This window comes from Anabrus simplex, chromosome 9 (assembly GCF_040414725.1).
Source record: "Anabrus simplex isolate iqAnaSimp1 chromosome 9, ASM4041472v1, whole genome shotgun sequence".
NCBI lineage: Eukaryota > Metazoa > Arthropoda > Insecta > Orthoptera > Tettigoniidae > Anabrus > Anabrus simplex.
In genome coordinates, this window is record NC_090273.1 from 169,436,983 (window position 1) to 169,451,727 (window position 14,745).

The 14,745-nt window shown below is 37.6% G+C and overlaps 1 protein-coding gene across 2 annotated transcripts in view; it reads left to right on the forward strand.

Annotated features, from left to right (window-relative positions):
* The window catches only part of LOC136881199 (tRNA (uracil-5-)-methyltransferase homolog A), a 390,729-nt gene that overhangs the window by 84,263 nt on the left and 291,721 nt on the right, over positions 1-14,745 (forward strand). For both annotated transcript variants that reach the window (XM_067153905.2, XM_067153903.2), the window contains exon 2: positions 1,427-1,647. In XM_067153905.2, the coding sequence (XP_067010006.2) occupies positions 1,429-1,647 (219 nt within the window). In that variant the 5' untranslated portion in view covers positions 1,427-1,428. The remainder of the gene's footprint in view (positions 1-1,426; positions 1,648-14,745) is intronic.

A 14,745-nucleotide genomic window follows, 5' to 3' on the forward strand; every position in this document is an offset into this window, starting at 1 on the left:
ACAACATCTAGGGAAATGTTGGAGTAGGACCCAAATTTAACAGGCACTAGGAACAAATGCCTTAGTCCGTAAGTAGTTGTCCATGCACAACGTGAAAGAAGTAATAAAGCATGAGTTCGAATTTACTCATATGGATTTATGCATTCAAATTTACGCATCCAGATTTATCTATTCGAGTTTACTTATGTGGATTTACTTATTAGTGACTCGTCATTTACCGAGTATCAGCTACGATTTACTATTTAATATTCTCAATGCTCAATTCTAATATGATTGGTGATTAAATATAACCATGATATACAGTTCACTTCTGCAATTTAAAGTTATAATTTGGTTTAATTTCAAGTTTGAGCTTATTAGTGGACTTTATATACACTTCAGCTTAACCGTGTGTTTTATTCAGACTTGTTTAATTAGTCTTAAAGCAAATGAGCTCTCGTAACAACCTAAGTATGTTGGTGTTGTATCTATGACTTAACTTCAGAATGGACCTTAGATGTCCAATGATCGATTGTAAATATGTACATACTCAATTTTGATTTCATGATGGAACTGATCTACATAATTTAGTACTAGATATTATTTCTCTTTCTACGAGCCAGCGCTGACTCACAATCCACACTTGTAAATACGCAATGACAAGTAATGCCATGGATTAAATTCCAATTTAATAGTCCAATATTTAGTCAATAAATATCTTGTTCATTTTTCTACAATTTAATGTGTCATGAATTCTTTCATTATAGCCTAGTTGGTAAGTTAGTTGCTTAGCTAAGTGAATTGTTGATTAATAAGGTACTCCATTTAGTCATGACCAGTTCTCACGTCGATGAAAACTTTGATTTAAGAAATTGGTTGACGGTTATTACTATTATGTCATGAGATTCTATAGGGGTCTCCCGTGCGTTGTTAATCTTTTCATACTCACGTAAAGCGTAACTTGAAGTAAGATTTCATGTCTTACTTGGCATCTGAAAACCCTGAGGTATCCACTGAGCGAACCCCATTTCATCTGATTAGGCAGCCCAATGACGAGTTTGAAATGGAAGTATCGGGTAAAGAATCTAAGGTTGGTTACAGCGTTAACACGTTGTTTCGGCTTCTCCTTTGTCCTGATGAAGAATGCAGTTTTTCAGGTCGTCTTGTCACACTTTCTGTACTTTTCCACTTCATGAGAAGAATTCTGTTGTTAGGCATTCGAGAGTCATAACAAGTAAGAGGTTTTCAAATTAAATTTTCATCACACTTTCTGTAGGACTGTAAAACCAAATCATTGATCACTTCTGTCGGCAACTGTGAAGATGGGCCACTCCTAGCCCTTCCTATTCCATCGTTGCAATAAAACGTATCTGTGTTGGTACAAAGTAAATCAAATTGTAAAAGCAAAATCACTTCTCTGCTTGCTTATGTCTTCTTTCTGTTACAGATATGGATGCTGATATTGCACTGGATGGAAAATCAGGCATGGAAGTCGATCCAGAGGTAGCTGGTGGAAGCTTGGAAGCTTCTAATACTGCAGATAATGATAAGACTGCATGTGTGGACAATCCAACAAATGACCCATATGCTTATCTTGGAAGAGGTGACTTTACGTCAGAGAAGTTCAAGATTGAAGTACGAGGACTTCCTAAATTTTATGGAATTGGGGTAAGATGACTTCCTGACTTGTGCTGTAATACATCCATGGCATCCCCTTCCAGAGGACCGGGGGCTCTCAGCTTGATGGCCACGGTTCTCCTACCTGAGTCCTCTTCTGATGGTATTAGGTTTGACTTTCCCTCTTCATTTTTCTGTTCCATTTTCCCATTGATTAGTGTTAATAAAGAATGTAGTTCCTCTTAAAACGCCACCATCTCTTGTATAGAACAATCACCATCAAACTTCGCCCTGTCCACCAAAATAAATCAAGTCTATGTGATGCTGTCAAGTCACACAGACTAGGAAGGGACGTGAAATGGTTAGAAATATTTAAATTTTATTTTAGTGCCATTTGTTAGTTGGAACATTAAATTGCATAATGGTAGCGTCAACTGCACTCGATACATGGACACACAACACTTTCAGGACGAAGGTCATATTTTGTTCTTGTCCTCAGAAACCATGGAGTTTTGATGATTTTCAGAAAATTCCTCTTGTACCTACTCATTGTGGACTAGCTGTTACCAGCGGCTTTCAACGCGAGGATTTCATTCCTCGGCACTGCATTAATCCCTAAAGTACAGAATCTCAGTTTCATTTAACCACATTTGTGGTATCAGGCTACTGGCAGAGGTACAGTAAATATGTGTTTCTTTATTTTTAAAGGAGATTCTATTTCCACATCTGTAACATCTTCAGTTTGAGATATAAGTATCCCCCATAAAAAGTATGCCCCCCCCCCCCCCAACTAAGTGGATTTTCCAAAACCTAAAAAATACATGTTTATTTTTAAAGAAGCTTCCAAATACCCATTTTCACATCTGTAACACTTTCAGGTTTTGAGATATACAGTGGCAGTCAAAATAATAGAACCACCTCTATTGACGAGATTAAGAACTAGGATATCTATTAGTTCGCAAAATCTCCATGAGTGCCGTGTTGTCAGTCCCTTTTAGACAATATCAGGGAAGACGTCGCTGCTGTCTGTAGTCGTGCGAAAGGAAGCGTTTGAGCTAGACGTTCGAAAAGAGGCATAAAGGTAAGAATCTTATGGGTCAAAATAATAGAGCCGTTTTACAGAAGTCCCGTTCAAATTGATTTTTTGCAGTTGTTTTGGGGGCTAGTGATATTATTTGTCAACAAACCTCCACTCAATATTATTTTGTATGTAAACTGACGTTTGGTTTTGTTTACATTCTTCTAGGTGGGCAGAGCAGAGCATACAAGTGATGATGGTCATATAGTAATGTTCCGGATGTTCAAAAGTGGGATATCCATGAATCAGATAGCCAAAGATTTACGTGTTTCGCGAAAACGAGTCCAGAATGCCATTAGACTGGCAAAACAAACAAAGCTGCAGGTGGGGAACAGGGGGCGACCTCGTGTAACTACTCCTCGCGTAGACAGACTCATCACTAGGGAAGTAAAGAAACCCATTTTTGTCACCACCACGACTGAAAGCCATTTTGTTTAGCGACAAAAATGATGTTCAACCATCAACTTCAACGATTCAAAGACGACTGAGATCCGCAAAATTGAATGGGCGCATTGCGAGACAGGAGCCACACGTTTCAAAAGCTAATGTTCGGAAAAGGTTGGCCTTCGCCCGGAGAAATGAACACAAACCCAATATTTGGTGGAGGAACATCCTTTGGTCCGATGAATCCAAGTATAATAGGTTTGCCTCAGACGGAAAAGTCTATGTGCGCCGCTCACCAAACCAGGAATTTAATCCCAAGTACACTTTAAAAACTGTGAAATACGGTGGCGGAAGTGTTACGGTATGGGGATGTTTTTAATGGTATGGCCTTGGTCCAATACACCGTATCAGCGGCATAATGAACGCAGAAATGTACAACGACATCTTAGCAAATGTGATGCTGCCTTATGCTGAAGAGGAAATACCGCTGAAATGGAAATTTCAGCACGATAACGATCCAAAGCATACTGCGAGCATCATAAGGCAGTTTTTTCAATATCACCATATCGAAGTATTAGAGTGGCCACCTCAATCCCCTGACGCATCATCCATCGAGAACTTATGGGACATCGTAGACAAGAGAATTGACCGCTCAAAAGCTACGTCTTTAGATAAACTTTCGGAAGAAATCCAGAGAGCCTTGTATGCGATCAGCAGCGACGAATGCGGGCGTTTAGTCGACTCTATGGGTAAGAGGTGCAGGGAAATTCTAAAAAATAAGGGTTACACCACGAAGTACTAATGCACTCCTATGCAAAAACGACTGTTCCTGTAAATTTCATAAGACTTAGATCAAGTACAAAATATTTGTGTCAGTTGGCTCTATTTTTTTTGACCCTGTGGTCTGGTATTATTTTGAATATTATTGATTAGTTTCAACTGTGTTATCTATATAACTGACTGTGATACAATGTGACTCTGTTGTAATGGTTCCTGTACAACGTAAAATTTTGTTTCCATCATAGTACAAACATGTCTAGTAATAAATTTGCACTTTATTCTAAACCTTTGCCAGGTGGCTCTATTATTTTGACCACCACTGTATATATACATCCTCATAAAAAAAGAATTCAATTCCTTCTTCTGTTCTTTTCAATTCCCCCACCCTTTAATTGGATTTTTCTCATTTTAAAAATTTACCCCATTTTTTGCTTCTTTTCACCCTCTCCCCTTCTTAAGTGAATTTTCCAAAAACAGAAAATACATATTTATTTTTAAAGGTGCATCTTCAGTTTTTGAGATATAAGTATCCTCGTAAAAAGGATCCAACTCCATTTCCCCTTATTTTTACTTCCTAAGTGGATTTTCTAAAAACGAAAAAAGGACGTACAGTATTTATTTTTAAGGGAGATTCCAAATACCAATTTTAATATCTGTAGTATCTTCAGTTTTGAAATGAAAGCATCTTCATAAAAATAATTCAATTCCTTCTTCCCTCCTTCCCCTCCCACCATAGTGGAAACAAAAAATATGCGTTTCTTTATTTTTAAAGGAGTTTCCAAATACCAATTTTCACATCTGTAACATCTTCAGTGTTTTTTGAGATGTAAGTATTCTCATAAACAGAATTCAACTCCTCCTTCACTTAATCACCTGCTTTTTCATTTCTTACTTTCAATACAGGGCTCAACCAATTTGAATACATTTTTTGCTTCAGTACTGGAGTGGTTTAGGAAAAATACCATTACGAAAAATCCAAAGGAAAAGTCAAAAAAATCGAAATTGGTAATTTTGTACGGGAATTGCAACTTTTGATTACTTTCAATAGATGGTATTCTTGCTACAGTGCGAAACAGCTGCGCCATGTATAACTGTTATTCATTCTGGGGGGTAGTGTGAAATCGATTACATTTCAAATCGTTCTTTTGTAAAAAAAAAAAAAAAAAAAAAGTAGTGGATTTTTTAGAATTTAATTACATTTGGCAAACATTCATTTTCATCAGCCAATCTATTAAGATAAATTGACTTTTGCAGGCTTAGACATAACCACAAATTTCATGATTGTAAAGTTTGATAGATTTCTCCTGTGAACCTGGAACGAGCAGCATTCCGTTACGATTACATGTTACAAATCTCATGTTATGGTCCGTATTGAAATGTACTTAAAGTCAAAGAATAATAATGGATTATAAATTCCACCTGTTCAATCCAAGCTGTTGTCAAATATCCACATTCCTTATTGTATCCATTTTTGTTTTTTGTAGACAAGAACGGAGGAACTTCATTTCTGTTGCCTGAAGACGACTCTTTGTTGGTCCAGTAAGTGTTGCTGCTTCCAGGCCATATGTCAATATAGCTACTATACTCCACACGGCCTTACTTCTAAATTGAAGTTTCGCAAAACAAATGAGCATCGCCTTCCCTCTGTTGCCAGCGCGCTACGCCTGCGAGAACAGCTGATGCAATATGACCGTGGTAAACAGCCCTTTTAAATTGTAATACATACTTAGAAAAACGAATGAATATGGATTGAAAACAAACTCACAAGACCTACACTTTCTAACAATATCTGGCACTAAAAGAGAATATATTATTAACAATAAAAGAGAATGAGGAAATAATACATCACTGGCTGGCACAGAAAGGAGGTTATGGCCTACAAAGGGAACACTCTACTGATCTCAGTGTCACTGAAACCCTCCAACAATATGAAAAACACACTAAATATGGAAGGAAAATGCAAAAGATCGCGAACCGTACCGAATACCATACACGCTGAGCGAGAGAGGTTAACCACGTGGCGAATGTAAATATTAGAGTTGGCAACTGGGGTTCGAGATCGTGCTCTGCCGATATAAATCGATATGAACGGCAGCTTGGGATTGGTTGGATGTCTATGCTTCAGCGCATAACCACCAGACAGAGCCAAAATCTGCTAAAACATCAATTTAGAAGTAGAGCTGTACGGAGTATAGATATATTTTGTACAAGCTGATCTTGGAAACTAACGGAAATGTTTCATCCCAAAGTATTTGACATACAGAGTGATAGAATTTGGAAGCTTTCTGTATTCTGTTACTAATCTCTTGATGTACGGTATTGTCTGATGACAGAACACTACCTAAATACTGGAAGTTGTCTACAATATTCATCTCCTCATCTCCAATTCTTAGATGAACAGTTGGAGAGTTTCTACTCATCACTAAGCCAACTGTCTTTGTTTTACTGATTTTGAGACCCAAGGTTGTAGAAGCTTCATGCCAGAGATGTAGTCTAGTTTGTACTTCTGCTTCTGTCTGACCCCATACCATCACATCATCAGCAAAAACCAGGGCATTAGTTGTTGGATCCTTTCTCTTAACCGCTTTTAAAACTTCATCTATTATGATTATGAAGGGAAGTGGTAAAAGACAACTTCCTTTCTGGACTCCACTCTTCGTTTCAAACCAACCTGACCTTCCATCCTGGACCTGGACACAACACTTGGTGTCATCATATAATCGTTGTACTCGTGCTATGATGTCATCGGGCACTTTCTTATGTCTCAAACATTCCCATATATGCCTGCATGGTACATGGTCATATGCTTTCTCGATGTCCAGAAAAACAGTTACAAGTGTTTTACTTTTCTCCCAATATTTCTCATAGAGCATTCTGGTGGCAAAAATGAGGTATATAGTTATCTATGACGTCTAAATCTATGTTGTTACTCCTCAAGTGTAGGTTCAACATATTTTCTAATCCTGCTCTCAAGAATGGATTCGTAGGTTTTGAGGCCATGTGACAGCAGAGTTATACCTCTGTAGTTGGTACATTTCTTTCGATCACCTTTTTTCAACAATGGGATGATGACTCCTTGCTTCTAGTCATTGGGTATTACATTCTCTTTCCAGATTCTATTTAGTACCCTGTACATCCACTGTTGTCCTACCTCTCCTAGTGCTTTGATCATCTCAACACTTAATTCATCTGATCCTGTTGATGTGTTGTTTTTCAGCTTAGATATTGCTGTCTCTACTTCCAACCATGGTAGGCTAGTGGTATTTGTGCTGCCAAAATCATAAGGTCCGTCATCTAATGGAATGACATTTTCATAACAGTTCAGCAAAGTTTCAAAGTGGTCTTATCCCTAGTCACCTCACCATTTGGAAGTTCTACAGACAGGATAGATTCATTTTGAGTTGTTCTACTCTTCACAATACTGTATAACAGTTTTTTTATTTCCATCCTGTGTTATTTTGGTAACCAGGTCTTCCTTGCATTTCTGCTTTTCAGCTACAACCAACTGTTTGACCTGTATTTTTTTCTTTCTGTAAAGTGACAGTTTCTCCTCGATTTCATGTTGATCTCCCTGCGTTCTTGCTTGATATAAGGATCTTCTTGCACGGTTTCTGTCATTGATAGCCTTTTTAATATCATCATTCCACCAGGCAGTTTCTTTAGGTTTTGTTTTTTGGCTCTGTCGTTCACATACTTTTTCTGCTGTACCAACTACAACCTTCTTTAGAGTACCCCATTCTTCATCTACCAGTTTCAGTTCTTCTCTCGGGAACAACCTGCCGACACCTTGCGTGAATTCTTCCTTTACATTTGGCTCGGTTAGTCGCTAAGTTTTTATTTTTGGGACTCTTTTGTTACAGACTTGGGAGGTCTTTCCTCTTCAATAACTGCACCCAAGTCTATGGTCTCCTTAACATCATTGACATTTTTCCATATATTTTGATCTATCAGAATATAATCTAATTTTATCATCCCAGCTATATCTTGTGATTTTATGGGAGTCCCTTTTCTTGAACCAAGTGTTACTCACTATCAGGTTGTTTCTCATGCATAGATCTAGCATATATTCTCCCTCTTCATTTCTGTTTCCCATTCCATGAGGGCCCAGTATGGATTCATATCCTGTTTGTTGTGAGCCAACTTGTGAATTAAAATCACCCATTACAACTAGATTGTCATACTCATTGTGTTCTTCCAAGTTAATAAAGGAAGTTGACCATTTTCTCTTTTGACCATCCTACCTGTGGAACATAGACTTGGATCACATTGTACTTTTTCCCTCCAAAGTTCGCAGATAACTTAATTATCCCTTCACTAACAAACTCAACTTCACTACAAGCATCTATATCTTTATGTATTAAAAATCCTACTCCATTCTTAGACTCTACTTCATTTCCATACCAGTAGAGACTATAGTCCAATCTGATATTCATTTTCCCAGTTTTCTTCCACTTTGTTTCACTCAGGCCCATGATCAGAAGTTTCCTCCTTTCCAAGAGGTCGACCAGCTCTTCAGTTTTGTTTGTCAATGTCAGGATATTTAATGTTCCCACTCTGACACTTTGTATTCGTTTGGTTTGGGTAGCTGGTGTAACATCGGGCTGTAAACCGTCATTCGCACCAAACTGATGTCGTCGTCGTGAATTCCTACATCCGAGGCTCGTATTATTCTTGAAAGCAACTTCTTCAGTAATCCCTCTGTTGACCTGCTGAGCCTAACACAGATGGAGATTTTCTTTCAGAGTTTTCTCCCTTAGCCTTTGGTGTCCAGTCACCTCAACCTACAAGGCAGCAGGTGTTGTACTCATATTAATACCTGAATACAAGGCTGCCTCTTCTGCCATCTCCACCGTACCGAAGTTCACCTTCTCCGCTGTAGAAGTCGTTGAGGTCTTCACTTGTAACTCTGAGCTGGGACCCTTACCAGATGTTACACACCGGGTCAGTGTGCTCTGGGACTCACATAGGCAGGGGCGCCACTCCCTGGGTAGGACTGTCTAGGAAAAGGGTCCCTACCTGGTAAACCGCTTAATTCATAAGATTAAAAACAAGATATCCACAAATCTTATACCAGACAAACCTAAAAAACTAAGTACGCCACTTTCACATATAGTAGCCCAGTTGTCCACCAAATTGCTAACACTTTCAACAAATATAATATGAACATAACCTTTAGAATGACCAACACAGCACAAAATATATTTTTCAATTATAATAAAATCAATAATAATAATAATAATAATAACAATAAATATTCAGGCTCAGGGGTCTACAGGTTAACATGTTCCCAGTGTGGAATTTCATATGTTGGACAGACTGGACGAAGCTTCTTTATAAGGTACTTGGAACACTTCAATGCAGAAAAACACAATAAATATTCGGCAATGAGCTGAGCCGCACCCCCTCCCTTACCGACAATCTACGTCACCATAAAACACGTCAGGAGATTTGAGGCGTGGACCGTGACTAGGAAAGGCCAAAGACACAGCCCTGAACTGGAAACGACCCTCATTTCAATGCAGAACAGGAACGAAACTAGGGCTACTAGCAATAACATTCAAACTAAATTTAAATGACGGTTTATTGATATAATAAAATTCAAAAAAAAAAGAAACAAGAAATGAAGTCGGCAATTAAAAGAAAGGATACGTACATGTGCAGTGTTCATCCAATTGGAGTCTTAACATTAACGCCTTAGCACGGCTTTTCAAACACCAAGCTTAAATTATTCATACGACGGGCTCACCGTCTCAATTGCAATCTTGCTACATAATGTGGTAATGTGAATACAATCCACACGGATCAACTCGGTCATTCTTTCCGCGAGATTAATCAAATTCTTTACATACGCTTCTATTTAACTTCCACATCGTCTCAACAATTACCACAGATCAAAGTTCCCACGCAGCAAGGAGAAGAAAAAAATCCCCAGAGAAGGTAAAATAAAATGTGAAAGATCACAACATAGCACAGAGAGAAACATATCTGGACCAAAGAAACAATATTCAAACCCAAAGAGAAACACAGGCAAGCGCATAGCCTGAATATAAGAAAACAAACAAGGCGGCCTCGTGGGTAAGCAGACAGCCATGACGGAGACCAAGGGAAAATAAATATCACCGTACTGGCAACAAGCATGAGGCTCAGAAACAAAGTCAAAAATATAAATCGAGCTGACCGATACGTCATCCTTTCTCTCCTTGCACTCACCAACACACACCCAATCATTCAGACATTACTGGTATCAGCAAACAATATGAGCAGTTGCTCCGGTTAATAAGTTGAACACCAACTCGTATAGTATGACTCTCATGGTCACAAACAAAGGTTTCACATATGTCAGAGATAGCGTGCACGGCGCAGACAATTAGCAGTAGGATAATAGGGACCCAGTGGTCACGCATAAACCTATCAGCTTACGCACTTTTTACGACACGAATGGATCTCCGGGTCGATACGCAGGGCGTACATTCATTCAATGGTAAGATATTTTACGGTGTAGTGCACGTAAATAAAATCAATCGGAGACCCAGCTATGAACACATCTCAATCCCGTCAACAACAGACACACAGCCCATTCTCGCCGTAGAGCAGAAGGATGCATATCAATCGGCCATTGTTAAAAGAGGCGAATGGCAAAACAGAACTGTAGAAATAATATTAATACAAGGATTACCATACCTGTAATATCAATAATCAAAATAACAAGAAGGATGGTAGTATGGGTCAAGTTTAAATCTATTAAAAACCCATTTATGGCATAAAAACGCCACTCCAATCTGCGTGGGATCCATGTTTATATTCCACACACATAACAATGCAAAGATTCACTCCAAAGAGATAAAACAACAGTCTCGCCGAAAGAATGATCTTCCGTGTTCATGACCGAGGGAGCTGCCCTCTCTGGTACAATCATGGAAACCCTTAACTCAATCGAGCTGAGGCCGATACAAACTCTTTGCAATATGGGAAACATCATTTTTATGAACATGCCATTTTAGTACGGCTCAGAGCGTGCATGTGAAGGAAACCGATCATAGTTTTACTTCAATAGAAAAGGACCTCACAATAATCAGAAATACAGACAAAGGCAGACTTTTAAATGAATTAGAGAATATATATGTATTTTTCTGGACAAAACATATAATAAAGATCGAAACCTTAGCAATGATACGGAAGTCAAGAGTCCCTTATATACTTTAACGTCTAAGTTATTAAAAACAGTCAATCCAAATCGAACAGAGTCCCACGAATATTTAAATCCTTCGAAACAAAAACTCCCCTTATCTCATTGTATACTAAGACTGCACTTGCCCCTCCAAACAATCCCCCTCCCACATTAACATTGACATATGATGCTCCGCCTACCTCCGCTTCCCCTCAACATTCCCCTCCTCTACCGCATCGATACAACACAAGGAGTAGGAACTCCAGACAGACAACGCTGCTAATACACTAAGTTAGACATCGTTATGGTGAATAAGTAAGTTCCCGTTTTACATAACACACAACGCTTGGATATTAACATACGAATGGAAAATTCTAAATTCCCATGGAGGGAATTAGATATTTTTCACCAATAGTTCATGTCAATAGCATGGTTAATAGAGCAAACGCCTGTAAAGCCTTACATCTGATATGTTTTTGACATTATTAACATACAATTTAAACACACACAGTCATACACGTTTTTCTTTTTTGTTTCATTACATTATAACCACATCCTTTTTTCACGATATTCTACATCTTCTAAAGGGACTACACTTCATGAGACAGTCAAATCATACCTGTCAAATACCAGATATACTCGTCTTCAACCACCACATCATCATCTTTTTTGCATTGGTTATATTGCGATTTATTACAATAATTTATGGATCAACCAACTTAATAAGATAATTTAAAACATTTGCCTTTTCTCCTGACCAATATTCCTTAGCTCCTGTTCGAAAAATAAACAAAATCCATCCTCAACGTTTCAACCAATCTTATCTATTGAAGACTTGTATTGACAATTGCCTCGAGCTAACATAGGCTCGAATTTTCTTACGAAGAAGATCCACTCCAGTGCCAGACAAGAGTTGTTTTTAGAATTTTATATGGCACAAATTTTCTTTTGGACAAAGATTTAAAAATTGTTTACAATGATTTTAACATGTTTTATATGTCATATCCCAACATCATATTTTACAACTACTATTCCTTAGTGTTTTTAACTTTAAGAAATCACAGTTCAATTTTTATAAATTATAAATGTCAATTTCCTCTAAATAATGTTTGTTTTAAGATTAAACAAGGCTGATGATGCCCAATAAAATAAAGGCAAAACATGTCCCCTTGAAATTGAGAATTTTGTATATTTAACCACATAACGTGGTATTAATTGTATTGAATAGGTGGGGTAAACTAAGTGAGATCGCTGTTTTCAATGAGAGTGATGGTTTGTAAGTGAAAGTGAGTCACCCCACCCCGCTGCCCATTGTTAATGACAAAATTAAGAATTTGATGGCTCGCCGTGATTCATGGTTCCGATGGTATAAACGTACCCGTAATGAATCCAATTTTGAAAACTATCGGGTATTCAGGAACAGAAATAAGCAAGAAATCAGAAATCAAAGTACTTAAACTGTCTTTCAGGTAAACTGAATGCAAGGAATTCCTGGAAAGAACTACGCTCACTTGGTATTGTAAAAGGCCAACAACAGCAAGAGTGCTCAAGAACCTCTACATGAACTTCTATTTTTAATTCAAGGAAAGTGTCATAAGTGTTACAATATTGTGTTGACTTCTTGCCATTTTTGTGTCGGCTGATGATGACATGGACATATGTCGAAACTGGTCCCATAACATATTAAATATGTTGCTACATTAATTCGTGCAACAATATTATTGTATCGAATAGGTGGAACATCTTTCTCTTTTTAGCATTGTAATTATTAGTTCAATACAGATCAGTGATTAAGTTTTTAACTTTAAATTATTACATACTTCTCTGAAGAACAAATCGCATTTAAACCAATCGCAATTAAAAATAGGAGAGGATTTCCACCATCAGTACTTATTTATTGCATATATTAAGCTACAGGACTGGTTTCGACCTCATATACAAGGTCATCTTCAGCTGAACCATACATACATATTTATATAATGAAGTTTTGATTAAGATTGTGTTGTTAAAGGAATGCTATATGATGATGGTGTACATTTAGTCACATACAAATGGGGCATGTCTTAGCGTGAACTGGCGTATATGTCATTATGTACAATATTGCAACTGTATGTCTAAAATATTATGTTGAAGGTCTTAAAAATAGTGTATAAAACATATCTTTACTTAAACGAACTTATATCTATATATATATGTACAAGATAAATACAATATATAAAAGCACTTCATGCATATGAACATTCGTTCTTGCTTGTTGGTCAATACATCGACTAACTTCCGTATTTAAGTCTTATTTACAGTTGTACACTTCAGCTGCTATTCTTGGAGTTTATAAAATTGCATGGGTAAAAGATTTTGTCTTCATGTGTATATGTGGGATAAAACACTTTCCAATTTTTTAAAAAAAGTGCCAAATGTACGGATGAAATTCAACTAAAATATGTTCAGCTCTGCTGTGTGTGTTGCCTTTTTATTGGAACCAAATCATGTTGTCCTGTGGCGTCCGTAAATTTGGATGACATTGGGTTCAAAGTAGTGGCTCCTTTCCCATTTGTAGCTGTGCAATGATGTTATGTTTATCTGTGGAAGATAAGATTGAGTTATAAGTGATATTGTGTTGGAGGAATGTCTAAGGGTTATGTGTGTGAATTGGAATATGTACTTACTGTTGTTGGTGTAGCTGAGTTGTGTTTGACGTGCGAGCTTGTAATGTACTACTTCGTGTTCTTCTTGGGCTCATATTAGCTGCTGTGAGGGGAAGGGAAGGAGGGGTAGGGAGAGTTGTTGTTGTTGTGGGGGTAGGGGTGGAGCTGGGTGTGTTGCTTGGTGTTTTTCTGTTGCGTGTCGTGTTCTGTTTATCGATTAACTTAAGGTAAGGGTTTTTTAGGGTGGGGATAACTGTATTGAAGTTATTGAAGCGTTTATGTGTTCGTTATATCGGGTTAGGAAGTTTCTACTGGTACGTCCGAAATAGCTTGCCTCGCAGTTATTACATTTGATACGGTATACCCCTGAGTGGTTGTATTTGTTGTTGCTGTTGATTGTCCTGACGTTGCGTACGATGTTGGTACTATTGTGTGTAGTTCTGAAAGCTATTCTTAGGTTATGTTTTTTAAAAATGTTAGTTATGGGATATATGTGTACATTATTGAAAGTGAATAGTGCATAATCTTTCTTGGATTCGTCTACTTTTGTTAGTTTGGTTTTGGGTTGGGATTTTATTTTGTGAATGATTTGTTAACCATTTCTTTCTTGAATCCATTGTTTTTAGCTATGTCATGAATTAATTGTAATTCTTTGTTTAGATCTTCTTTTGTTAACGGTATATTGAATGCTCTGTGTATCATGCTATAGTAGGCTGCTCTTTTGTGTGTGTTGGGGGTGAACGGAATCCATTTTAATTGTATTTGAGGTATGCGTGGGTTTTTTGTATATTCTGAAAGAAAGGTGGTCATCATGTCTGGTTGTCATTATGTCCAGGTAGTTCAGTTTGCGATTGTTTTCGGTTTCCATGGTAAATTTTATATGGGAATCTATTGTATTGAGTTTATCTAATATATCAGTTTCATTTGTGGACCTATTGTCGAGGATGATAAAAATGTCATCAACAAATCTACACCAAAAAAATATATGGTCTATTTTGTTAATGAATGTGTGCTCTAAATAGTCTATGTAAATTTCGGCGATTATACCAGAAGCGGGAGATCCCATCGGTAAACCCTGTTCCTGATAGATAGTA